Genomic DNA, 13,181 nt, shown 5'->3' on the forward strand with positions numbered 1-13,181 from the left:
GAATAACTTTATTAAAGTCAATTTTATAGTACCAATTTTGTTTGTTTTACTTAAGTTAACCCATATTATTTTTCTTTAAATGCTTAATTTATTCCAGACATTTAAAGTAGCCTCTCTTAAATTCTAAATTCGTATGATGTCATTTATAGTAAAAATATGTTACTTTAATTAAATATTCATTTAATCAGCAAAAGTCTCAATGAATTGGATTGTTTTAATTAGTGGAAGATTTTATTATTTATTAATTGAGTACATGTTATTGAGTATATCGTAAACAAATACGAGGTTAACCTTGGTAGGGTAAAATAGGCGCCTGGGGGGCAGGTTGTCCTCCGTTGACCAAGTTGCCGAGGCTGAACTGCAGGGAGCGCAAAATGCCAATGGGAATCTGTAGAAAAGTGAAAATGTCATAGAGTAATTTAATCAAAACTTAACTGATAAAACAACTGCGACCAGAGTCCAATCTAATACTCACTTCCAGTGCGCTACCAACAACGGTGTTCTGAGCCTGCGGGGCAATGACGTGATTTTGAATTTGTGGTCTCTGAACAGCGGTCTTGTAAGTGTTCTTAGCCGCTGCTTGCTGCACATAGAAGAGAGAGATAGCGAGCGAAAGAGAGAGCGAGATTACTTGTTATTAGTTGCAGTTGCTGGGAAAAATATGGCTTTAAAATAAAATAATAAAACGCTATTTAAATGCTAAAATTTCATTAAGCTGCCACCGAAATTGTCAATAAATTACATAATACTGCATGCAGAATTGTTAAAGTTGTTTCAACAAGTTGGGGAAGCTGCTGTTGCTGCTGCAGAGCATCCCACAAATGTTTTAAATAAATTTGCATCATAAAATGTGCAAATGTTTTGACCCAAAGCGAAAACTGCACACCCAAAAAGCCAAAAATTGTAGCCAGCAGTTATTTTCTCATAGCTATGGGTGCTGTGTATATTTGTTGTGTGTGTTGTTTGTTGCTTGTTGTTTGTTCTGTGTGTGGGTGTGCGTGTAATTGTGGTGCCAAACCGCATCTCATCGCTATGTGTGCATTACATGTCCGTTTATTTTCTGGTTTGCTGTTGTTGTTGTTGTTGTTATTTTGACTGTTACCTTCGTCGGCTCATCATCCTGTTGCTGTTTGGGTTCCACATCCAACTGCGTTACATACACATTGGTGCGTTGACGTTGACGTGGGCGTTTCACACGAAGGCGTGGCCGCTTGACAATTATTACGGGCGTCGGTTGTTGCCCGATCTCGATGCTCCCTGCGGTTGGCACTGCGGCTGTTTTAACATGATTTTCATTGATTTCAGTCGCCGCAGTGTGGTCTGACTAACATGGATAGATTAGGCAATCATTCGAGCACACACACGCATTGAATTTCGCATTTCAAACGCATTGTATTTGGCATTGGATTTAATTGAAACTGATGGAAAACTCGACTTACTGACTAATTGATTAAATATGACAAATTGAAATTGTTGTTTCATCAGGAAATTGTAATCTAATAAGATAATCTATTAACAAGACTGATGATATTTTTATAATTAAACAAAAGCATAAATAAGAAGGGAACTTTGGCCAATTTTATCAATGCCAAGTTTAGGTCTCAGATATTTTTATTTATATTTTATAATTTTTGTATATATTTTCATCGGTACTAGTAAACTTTACTATAAAAAACTCGGCCTGATCTTTAAATTAACCTTCTACTAAAAAAAGGGCAACTTCTAAAATCAAGAACATTCATATTTAATATTTTGTTCTTAAAATTTTCTTATTTTAACATAACTAGTTCTAAGAATTTAAATTTAAAAAATCAAAGTTCTTAATGCAAGAAAAAAATCTTAAATTGTTAGGAAAGTATAAATATGTACTGGTTAAAGAAACCGCTTCAGTTTTGAAGCAGTAGGCGCCACTTCGATTCCCGCTCGTAATAAATTTAAAAGAACATTTATAAAATTTCCAAGACAGAACAAAATGTATAAAAGTCAAAATTAAAAAAAAAATTTAATAAATAGTTATTAATTTTTTAAATTTAGTTTTAAGAACATTGGTCTTATTTAAAATGTTGTCGAAACCTAGTTGTGTTTTATTAATCTAAGAATTTTATGTTCTTGACGCCTTTTCTAGACCAAAATTCTTAGTTGTGAGACCTAAAACTTAATTTTAGAACATTTTTTTTATCAACTCAAATTTTTAACGGTCGTTAATCGGAATTGCTTTTTTTTTGGTTAAAACGTCTATGTAGAGATAAATTGCTATCTAATCTAAAAGCACAGCCTTTGTTTATTTTACAGCATATATTTTCAATGAGAAATATGATAGTAGTATCATATATCAAAAAGCAAAATTACACTGTGGATGTGTTTGGGGATTTGGAATCTTTTACTGATACTTACACTGGGAGCAATCAGAGAATACTTCTTAGGTGGCTTCACCCGTTGTACGTAGGTCGAGTGAGTTGGCAACGCAGCCGGTTGATCTTGGATTGAAACTGGCGCAGAGGTCGCATATTGGGGCGTCAAATGGGCAGAGGAGCCGGACACCTTGCCAGGACGGTGAGCCTCGGCGCCAATGTATCCACGTTGACCCACTGTGCCGCCCAGGACGGCGCTAGCGCCAACATCATCGTTAGCCTGAGCAGCGGCATAAGCTCCGCCAGCGGTGCGTCCTGTGAATATATAATATATATGAGTTAATATGTGAAGCAGAATAAAATCAATTAGTGGTGTATAAGCACATACCATCCAGGCCACCACCGAGACCTGCGGCTGCCCTCGATCCCCACGGAGTGCCCGCCGAGGCGCTGAGTCCGCCGTGGGCAGAGTTGCCTGTCAGCAATCCTCCCAGTCCGGCATCCGCGTGGTAGCCGGCAAAGTTGACTCCCACCTTGCCATCCTTCAGTGTAATCAGCTGCAGGTAATAGAGATGAATATATGCATGTCAGATGTGAATGAAATAAGAAAGGTGCAGAGAGTTGGCCAAAGTTAGTGAAACAATGCGTATACTTGATATTATTGAAAGCTCTTCGCTTTGTTTAGGCAAGACAAACTTTGACCATATTTCACAAATAGTCAAAGTTTTGTGTCCCAAAACTTTAAGGGAAGACCTCAAGACTTAGGAAACAAATGTACACACATTTTTGGGTCTACACTTGGATTTGAAGGCTATAACGCTACCTGACCGTATTCCACCTGGCCCCCTCTAATTTGCGAGATGCGTCAATCAATTTTAATTAAGTTTTGGAACTTTGTAATAAAATCCAAGAATATTATTGAATTTCATTTGAACACCTGGTATATTTGGCAAACACAGGTATTTAGCCAATTTACTAACTCTACATCAGATTTAAATAATCGCAAGTGTTAAAAAGCGGATTGCAAAAATAAACAGACAGTTTTTTAAAGAAGGAACATTTTCTGTTGCTTACGAATAATTGTTAGTTGGATTCGTTGTCTGAAAGATAGCACGTTGACTATATTATAGTAGTTTAATGAGTCTTGAGATAATCAGACTAGTGAGAATGATGCAAATGAGAGTTCTTAACTAAGAAATACTATGCACTTACTAATAAATATTAAAAATTCTAAAATTTAAAGATTCTAAATAGATTCAATAAATATTTATTTCTTTTCATACAACTTTTGCTATGATAATCGATATCATATCTCAAAATGAAATAATATATAAAACAGATATGCGAAGGGCGATGTCTTTACTTTTTATCACAATGTTATCTACATTGGCGACTTAATGGAACGATCATTCTTAACTAACAGTTTCTTAATAATAAGAGGAACCATCATATTATTTACACTAGCCAACAAAATAAATATGAATTTCTATTTTGGATTAGTTTAAATTTAGTTATCTCTAAAATCTACTATTTGGAAGTTTTTTGAAAGCATTTTTGTATATAATGTGTATTTTAACGTTGGTTACAAGATATGTTAAATATTTGCACAGCTTTTATTTTAGGTGCATAAATGTAACTCATTCTGTTAAACTTGTGGACACAAATGCTGTGCACGCACATGTTGACATACTTACAAATCTATATCAAAGTTAGTGATAATGTGATAAGCAGTCAGTCAACGTGAGGTTGTGAGCGAGGTTGAACACAGAAATTGTTTTCTGTCCGTGGGGAGCAGCAAAGTTAATTGAAGTGCAATCTGCAAATGAATATTATCAATTGTGCAGAAACATATTGCAATAAGTGAAGCAAGATCGACAGCAGCCTTGTCTGCACTTTGAAACAGAGAGACAGAGAAAAAGAGGGAGAGAGAGGAGTTAAAGAGAGCGAATGGGAGTAAACAATAAAACAACTCAAACTGATAAGCGAAAAGTCAATATTTCCAGCTGGTAACTTGGCCGCAACTCATTTGGATTTCACACCTTGCGCGTTGCACGAAGACTCACAGTGAAAGGAAAATTCAGACAGTTGTTGCAGGTGTAGCAAGTGTAGCTAAGTGCCACATGTTGTCATGTTGACAAACATAACGTTTATCAGCTTGTTGCTGCTGTTGTGGCTGGTGTCTAGTGCCCGTGGCGCCACGGTCACCTGGGGGCAGGTCAACAAATATGCCAGCACGTTGCACGCACAAGATGTTTACCTACCACGTGATAACAGCACGGATGCGGATGCGGAAGTGGTTGCGGATGTTGTATATGGATTACAGGTAAAATAAAATGCTAGTTATGTGAGCGTACAATGGGCATAACATGGCTGTTTCTCGCACAGAATGTCGATGGCTATACGATAACAGCGGTGCACGCTTACGACATGACGCCGCTGGAGGAGCATGGAGGAGACGGTGGCACGGCACAGCTGCTGAGTGGTGGGGTGGGTCAAAGACACACCACTGTGCGCTTTAAACGGCACTCGAGAGTCGATCAATTGCCCACTGTGCACTTCCAGTTGGTCATTTATGGACTTAATCTGTGATAGCGTAAGTAATTTTCTCTCTATTTCTCTGACTCTCTTTCTTTCTTTAACTAACTAATTTTTGTTCTTTTTATTTCTTTTAACTTTTTGCTTCAGAGTTTAACAAGTTTCTGTTGCTGTTTTTTAGTCGAATGTCTCGCAACTTAATTAAGTTCAAATTAAACTTTGAATTCGACGCTGGCAACTTTCTGGTCGACAGCAAGAAAAAAGTGAGAAAGATAGTTGTTAACTAAATTATAATAATGTCATAATTAAGAGCATGACTTGCGCTTATTTATATGGAAAATGAGAAAATTCCACTGCTTTATCCTCACTCAGAGATGACAGCGTGCAACATCTTGGCAGAATTTGCGGCTTGCAACACGTAATGAGATGCAAATGCACAGTTGCATGAACACCCACACATCCGCACTCTAGCACACGCACACACACACACATACTTGGCGGTCTGGCTTGCAAGCGTAAATCGATTTAAGCGCCTGATAAACTCAGTTTAAGCAGATTCCTCACTACCGCCCTCGCTGCACTTAATATGCAATGTGCTCGTAAGAAGCTTCTGGACGATTAAGAAATCATTTACCTACACATGTCATACGGACAGGGGAGAGAGAGAAAGAGTGAGCTATAGAGAGAGAGAGGCAGATACTACTGCTCAGCCTCTGTTTTAAATGAGTTGTTTTTAATTCAGCCTTTAACGATTAGCACTTTAAATGCATCTCTATCAAAAGCTATAGTTAAGTTGTAACACTGTGAGTCAATAAAAAACTTTTGCTCAAATTAAATTGTTGCCCTCTGGACTATAATTTTTATACCCTGAGCCCATTAAAAATGGGTAATGGGTATGATGTGTTTGGCAGAATGAACGATACGTCAAAAATTAAGTTTTAGTATGAAAAAGTGTTTTTGTTTGTTGAGATATCAGAAACAAACTGATTGAATATGCATCTCGGCTTGTATTATACCTTCTGACCCAATTTGGTTAAAATCGGTTTAATATATCATATAGCTGCAATAGCGACACTCAATCGATAATTAAGTCTTAATATGAAAAAGTTTTTTGTTTTTTGAGATATCTTAATCAAACTGACTGAATATGCATTTAAATTAGATTTGTACATCCTGACTGAAGTTCGTTCAAATCGGTCGAGTATATCATATAGCTGTCATAGGACCGATCGGACAAAAATCAACTTTTAGTATAAAAAAGTTTTTCGGTTTTTTGAGACATCCTCACCAAACTGTTAGAATTTATTTTAAGTTGGTTTTGTACAATCTGACCAAATTTGGTTTAATTCGGATCCATAAATCAACTTTCAGTAAAGAGTACCTGGGCATAGGGTATCCTACTGTCGAGCTTGCTCGACTGTAACCGCCCACTTGTTATATTTATTTATTTGATAGAGTGTGTCGTTGGTTATTTTAAATGTTTATCAGTATTTTTATTCCATTAAAAAGCAAAGCTTTAAGTAAGTACCTTATTCTTCATTGTTATACTTATTTGTACTTTCTAAAAAAATGTAGATTCGTTTAATGTGACAAAAATCGAAACAAACTTAGAAAATAAGCTGGAAGATGCTTTAAATCAGCTGTAGTTAATTTCATCCGCTTTTACACAAAGAGCGTAAAACCTCTTTGGAATATCTTTTGACATATACAAAACTTTGCATTTTCTTTATACACCCTTTAAAGGATTTTTAACGATCAATGCGAGCTCATAGGTACATTTACTTGTAAATCGTTACGCATTTCACAAGTGACTGTAAAATCCAACCCCTTTTGGGAGGAAAGTGAGCAGAAAACAGGAGCATTGCTGGCTGCAGCAGCTGGTGAAGCATAAATATCTCAAGAGGGTGATTAAAGCAGCAAGCAGAGTTCGCAAATTCTCCATTGTTCAGATAAGCATAGAAAGTTTGCTTAGTCGGCATAAATGAACTACAAAAGATGTCACTGCTATGACTTGCAATTGTAAATTGGCGAATATTTATTTGAAATTATTTAAAGGGCGCTTTGTTAGTTGTTTGCTTGATAAATATTTGCACAAATCCATTGAATTGTGTTGTATTCACTGTGTGGTTGGGCAAATATTGTCGTTGAGTTCAATTGAGTTATCAAGTTGAGTGTACGTTGCTTGTAAATGTGTTTATTAGGTAGGTAGGGTATTTACGTATCTGCCACAACTTAACGATTAGAATCAGGGAATAAATTCTTTGGGGACTCTAAGAAAACAACAAAGAGACAATGTTCAGAGCTAATTTACGTTGAGATTGCAGATTGCATGGACACTTCTTGGGTTGTGATCCTTAATAACTTTAAACTCTTAACAGAGTTTTACATCGCACTGTAATGTGCTTTGATGTAGTAGCCAAAAGCATTTGGGCCAACAAAGCCAAAAAAAAAGGTGCTTAGTAATTTGCAAGAATTCCGGGAAACCTGCGTTCATATTGTAATTTTGACTGCAACCCTTCTCGCGGACCTTAATTTCAATTTCAATTGTGTACAATTCCCACACAAAACTTACACACTCACTGAGGCCACAAAAAATGCAAATTTCATGCATGCGTTGATTAAAATCTAAATTCTCGTTGCCCCCGAGCCATAAACAAATAGAAATAAACCCAAGTGCCAAGATTTGTTCAAGTGCCAAGTTGGGCCAAAGTGCCTAAAATTGTTACAGCTGACGGCAAGTCCACAAAACTTTGCGCCCGCCGACATCCGCTAAAGCACAAAAAAAAAAAACCAAAAATGCAGCAGACAAACAAAAGGAGCGCAACAATAAAAGTGGCAGCAAGACACGCAAAGGCGTAGTCAGCTTTGTGCGAAAGGGGGAAACAAAAACAAAAATTCATAGCATATAACACAACACAAATCTCTATAGATTAGAATAAAAATTGCTTTTAACAACAGCCGTTTGAAAATATTTTGAAAGTTCATTAAATGTCAGAGATTTCATTTTTCGGATATATATACTATATTTCCGAAGTCACAAAAGTTAACTGCCATAAAAAAAAATAATTTCCAATATAAATAAAATTATTAATTTGACATAAGTTTTAGTTTTTTATAATTAATAAATCCATTAAAAATTTATATTATTCAGTTTCTTAATATTTTAAAAATAATTTAATATAATGCAATACATTTGAAAATTTAATTATTTTTGGAATTCTATAGCATACGTTGCTTGTTTTCAGTAAAACAAACTTTTGTACTGCTTTTAGAAATTTGTAGGATTATAACATCGTGATCATAAAAGTCTTTGTGAACTTTTCGCCAACTTATATGAGTTAAGACTTTTTCGGAGACCACCCTTTTGTACACACTCCCCAATTAGGCATTTTCTAAAAATTTTCTTAAAAAAAAAACATAGCAAAAGCAATAGTCTATGCTCCAAAAATCAACAATGGTTACTTTAAATGTCAAAATTAACGTATAAAATTATATTTATTTTTAAATAGAATAAAAATGAGTATAACACATTTAAAATTTTTTTAATAATATATTATTAAAAATTCTGCTATTTGAAAGTAATTTTTAGCAAGGGGCAATGGCCCCAATCTGCCCCCGCCTGCCTACGCCCTCGTCCCATGTACTTCGCCTACCAACCCTAAGGGCACAGTAGCACAGTTGCACACAGCAAACACTTAAATGGGCCATGTTAACGTGCAGTTGGCTTTTTGCCACCTGGGTGCATGCTGAATGGTCTCGCTGTTGCACAGAGCCGATCCAGTGGAAGAGTTGACACCCAAAACACGCAGGATACGCGAAACTATATAATAAGTAAATCGTTGTGAGAATGGCGCAGTTGCGGACGCTTGCACAATGCGGCGTATGCGTAATTTGTTTTAAATAACATTTTTCATTGTGCTTCATATCAGATTTCATAAGCTGGGTTAAAGTTCAAGGTGGTCGCCGTTATTAAAATGATATATAACTGCTGGCCCTCAGCCAAGGAGTTAGTCTAGGCACCAAACTACATGTGCTCGATGTCGATGTCGAAGTCGAAGTCGTGCTTACACTCGTAGATTAATGATAGTCAAGTCGTTTTAATGTTCGAAAGTAATTACCACTTGTGCCTTGGCGCGCAATTACACGAGCTGCTGAATAACCAAAAACATTAAAGTTCTTTATTATCGCATTTTAATGGCCGGTGCATTGCGTTGTGCAATAATTTAATGAGCCCAAAATGCCGCAGTAACAACAACTTTCAAAACCCTTTAGCCAATTTCAATATAGAATACAAATACCAAAACCAATGCAATTGCTAACAAATGTCACAAATCAAGAGCAACAAACCGCAAATAAAATCAACAGCAGTATTTTAGCCGCGAGACATCGATGGTTCTGCAATATGGGGAATTAGTCTGAATAGTTGACAAGTTTTTGCAGTATCTATTTACGAGTATTTGGTCACATTAAATACGTGTCATTATATAATATAACAGCTGGGAATGTGTGCTAATAGAATTGACCTTTAAGTCTATAAAAATTTAATTATCTCTTACTTAGTGATTAACATAAATTAAAATATAATTTATATCGCCTGAAGGCTTAAGTTATCGATCTAAAATATAATCAAATTTGGTAAAAATATTACGTTACAGTGAAAAACAAAAACATTTAATATTCTAATAGAAGTCATAGTTCTAACAGTCAACTTTCTGCTTGTTGTTTGCCCGATTAAAACACAAAAACTTTTTGTGATTGCACTTTTCGCCTCAATAAATTCAAATAAAATTGTCGCTTTTCAAATATTTGCCAAATTCTTTGAACTGCATTGTCCACATAATATACATATAAGCTACTAAAATTTAAAACTAAACTGGGGAATTGGCTCTCAATTGGCATATTGACTAAGAAATGGTCAACAGGATTTTGTGCAATTATTTATTTAAAGTAATCATTTGAGAATTTTTGTAATGATACTTTAAAAAAGCCGACAGTAAGTGTCTGAAAGGAGAACATATATTCTCTCAGCTCAGAAAATTTAATTTTGTTTTATTTACACAAGTGCGAGACAAATTTCGAACGTCTGTCAGCCTAGGAGACACCTGATAACTTACCAGAAATATGACAGCTCTTGAACCTAGCTTAGTGGCAAATGTTTGACGTAATAAACAATAGAAACTGTTCTTTGGTTTTAAGCTTTCAGTTCAAACTAAAGAAACTTGTTCTTTTTTAGTCAGCAAAGTTGATAATTAAGACACATATATGTGAGAAATAGCTAAAAAAAATTAAAATATAGAATGTATAGCAGCGAAGCTTGAGGAAATATTAAAAAGAAATCTTAGATTGATCAAGATTATCTGACAGAACTGAAGTTTTGCCTTAATATTTTTGTCTAAGAAGCATAAAGAATGTGTTTGTCTTAATCAATTTTGTGCCTAAAATATAAAAGTGTTTCAACTGAGCTTTAAAATTAAACTTTAATCTTTTGTCCTTGAAAGTCATCGAAAATAAAATATAAATACGTCGAAAGGACAACTACATAAACCTTTTACCTAAATATACTGATGTACATATAAGTAAAGTTAGTAATGTGAATGTTGTGAATTTATTTGTTGATTTGGCCTAACCAATCGTTGCAATGTTTTAGATAAATAATACAAATTCAGGCACTGTGTTTGATTTAGTTTTTACAAATAGTTTGACCAATGGCTGAAAGAATTAACCACAAAATAGCTTTGCAACAGGGGCGTGGCATGGGCGTGGCAGCCCAATTGCGATTGTTTTGTGTATGCAGAAAGTTGGCAAACAACTCGCATTAGTGCATAGTTGTGGAAGGTTTTAAAATACAAACTAAAAATTCGTTTCAATACTTAAACTAACTTGTAATAAGTCAGTTAGTTAGTTAGTTAGTTGTTGTACTTGTTAATCACTCACCTGTGCTGGGCCGAGTGTTGCTTGCAGCAGCAACAGCAAGCAAAGTGCTCCGAATTTGGCAAACATTTCGTGGCTAAAAAACAGGTGAAACAAAATTAATTTCTTGCATGGCTAGCAGCTGCCTCACAAAGCTGCCTCTGGCCAAAAGCTTTCGTTGCAACATTGGCTTGTGTCGGCTCAGAAAAGATTGCAAAACAAAAGACTCGACTGTTTTTGTATGCAAGTCACATAGTCCGACAGTCGGACAGTCGGACAGGCGGACAATCGGACAGCCACATAGCTGGACAACTGGACAGCAGAGAATTAAAATTCTTGGAGCTGAAGTGGGCGAAGTCAAGCATAAGTGAGGCTATTTCACATGCACAGAGAAAATAAACTCGTAACTCATAGTTGGCAGCTAGCAGCCTCTTGCCAAGTTTATATAGTATCTGCTTATTATGTAGATTCGTTCTTAACACAATTTGTACCTATACACACTTTATCTGGTTTCGCTTTTGCCTTTGGCTTAGTTTGTTTTTTTTGCTTCTTCTGTCACTTTTGAATCGGCTTATTAATAAATCTCAGCTAGACAAAAACTCGTCCACTCGCGTCGCGTTGTCGTTTAGCACTGAGTCCGACTTGGAGACCGAGACTGAGACTGACTCTGAGCTTAAACTTGAAACTCGTAATGGGAATTGGGAATTGCCTGTTGTCGCACTGTAAAGCACGGGAGCTGGATGTCTGTTGAACTGGATTTGAGGCGCAATTTAAATGCAAACGTCTTTTTATATAGGAGCTCATCTGTACAATCATCATCTTTTGTTCGTATTGAATGACCAGATAGAATTGGCAAGCTCAATGGCAGCGCGATAAGTGCAAAGATGATAAAGCCATATTCCGTTATATGTATTATAATATTGCCTAATACATTCTTATATAATAATTGAACTGTGACTGGCCAAACGATTTACGAGAGCTTAAATTGCGCATACGTCCGAGTGGCATTGAAGTTCTGCAAACCGGTTCGAGTGCTCGTAATGCAGTTGTAACTCCGTTTTATCACTTAAAAACAGGGCAACGGATAAGCTTTAATGTTTCTGTGTGGCGTCCAATGTTTGGCAATGCTGCAATGCCAGTGGTAGCAATTGACCATAAAGTTGTAGTTGTCATTTAATTTCCATTGCGGTCATATTGAGTTTTTCGACTGGCAGCTGTGGCATGCAACTCTACATGCGTCACTGTACCATATAATGAAGGCCAACCAATCTTTGGCACATGGTGGACTCCCAAAAACCCCGCCCGAAATTCGAATTCTGCTCAATTGCCACGATAGCTCGCAAGTCAAATGCCAATGGCCATTTCTTTTTTGCTGATTTGAAGCTCAGCTGGCGGGCGGAAAAGGCAGGGGAAAGACTGTTGTTAAGCTGGTGAAACGCTCCATGCTTAACGTTCTTCATTTCGTTGTTGTCCTAATAAGCACTCATTAAATATTCAAATGATAAAAGCGACGACCGAGCGACGCCTTAGTAGACAACTGAGCTAATGTATTTTGTTTTTGTTCGATTCGATTGTCCACGCAGCGTATGGCACGTGCTCGATGAATTTAGATGCGGAGTCGAAATCAAATGCCTAGAAAAGGGCCGATTATAAAAAATATAATTAAATCTGCTGGATTTGTTGGTCAACAATTCCATTCAGTTTTTTCATCACAGTCCGCATGACTTACTTATCGTTTTATTCCCTGTTAAATCTATTCGATTAATTCATCCATTATATACCACTTCTCAGACTATTTTCCCGTTTAACCTTTGTTAAAGCAAACTGTGTCACAAGGCTTTTACATTGAGCATGTAATAAAAATACTTGCAATAGCGAATCAATTTATAAGTTTGCATTCATTGATTATTAGATCACAAAACTGCTTTAAGAAGCCGTAGTTTATAATATCGATTTTTAGATTAATTCAATTATTTTCCAATGTTATCAAAACAAGTTTAAGCAGACAAGGGCTTGTTTTATATGAATTAAAACCCAGGGCAATGTATATTTAAATAAATATAATCTTTGAACTATTAATCTATTTTCATTGACAAATCTATAACGTTATTGACAACTTCCTGATTATTTCAAAAGCAAATTTTGATAATATTTTGAATGCATTTCTGGGAATAAGTTAATTAATGTTCTGTTTATGAGTTTATTTTTAATCTATAAGAGTCGCTGTTGTCATATTTAATTTATATTGCTCAGAAATAGCATGTTGAATGACTCCCTGCTGATATAGAATCTCGCGGCTGTTGACATTTTGCAGACTGATTTATTTTAAATGCAAAACTTTAATGCATTTTAAAATGGCGCTGAAAAGTATGCAGTTTTTTACGC

General features: G+C 35.9%; 2 protein-coding genes across 3 annotated transcripts; one reads left to right on the forward strand and one right to left on the reverse strand.

The window, feature by feature from the left end:
- Window positions 1-204: 204 nt before the first annotated feature.
- Window positions 205-11,521, reverse strand: LOC117784503. Of its 2 annotated transcripts, none has more exons than XM_034622254.1 (6): window positions 11,298-11,521; window positions 10,821-10,893; window positions 2,740-2,908; window positions 2,395-2,666; window positions 476-583; window positions 205-388 (listed from the first exon to the last, which is right to left on the reverse strand). In XM_034622254.1, the coding sequence occupies exons 2-6, from the start codon at window positions 10,884-10,886 to the stop codon at window positions 287-289; spliced, it is 717 nt and encodes a 238-aa protein (XP_034478145.1). In that variant the 5' UTR covers window positions 10,887-10,893; window positions 11,298-11,521; the 3' UTR covers window positions 205-286. The 2 variants fall into 2 exon arrangements, with proteins under 2 accessions (XP_034478145.1, XP_034478144.1); XM_034622253.1 differs by having other exon boundaries at window positions 11,288-11,521.
- Window positions 4,057-5,722, forward strand: LOC117784504. Its single transcript, XM_034622255.1, has 3 exons — window positions 4,057-4,674; window positions 4,737-4,944; window positions 5,037-5,722. Exons 1-2 carry the CDS (start codon window positions 4,480-4,482, stop codon window positions 4,938-4,940), a joined length of 399 nt encoding a protein of 132 aa, XP_034478146.1. The 5' UTR covers window positions 4,057-4,479; the 3' UTR covers window positions 4,941-4,944; window positions 5,037-5,722.
- Window positions 11,522-13,181: the final 1,660 nt, after the last annotated feature.

The sequence above is a fragment of the Drosophila innubila genome, assembly GCF_004354385.1.
Source record: "Drosophila innubila isolate TH190305 chromosome 2R unlocalized genomic scaffold, UK_Dinn_1.0 1_C_2R, whole genome shotgun sequence".
Taxonomy (NCBI): domain Eukaryota; kingdom Metazoa; phylum Arthropoda; class Insecta; order Diptera; family Drosophilidae; genus Drosophila; species Drosophila innubila.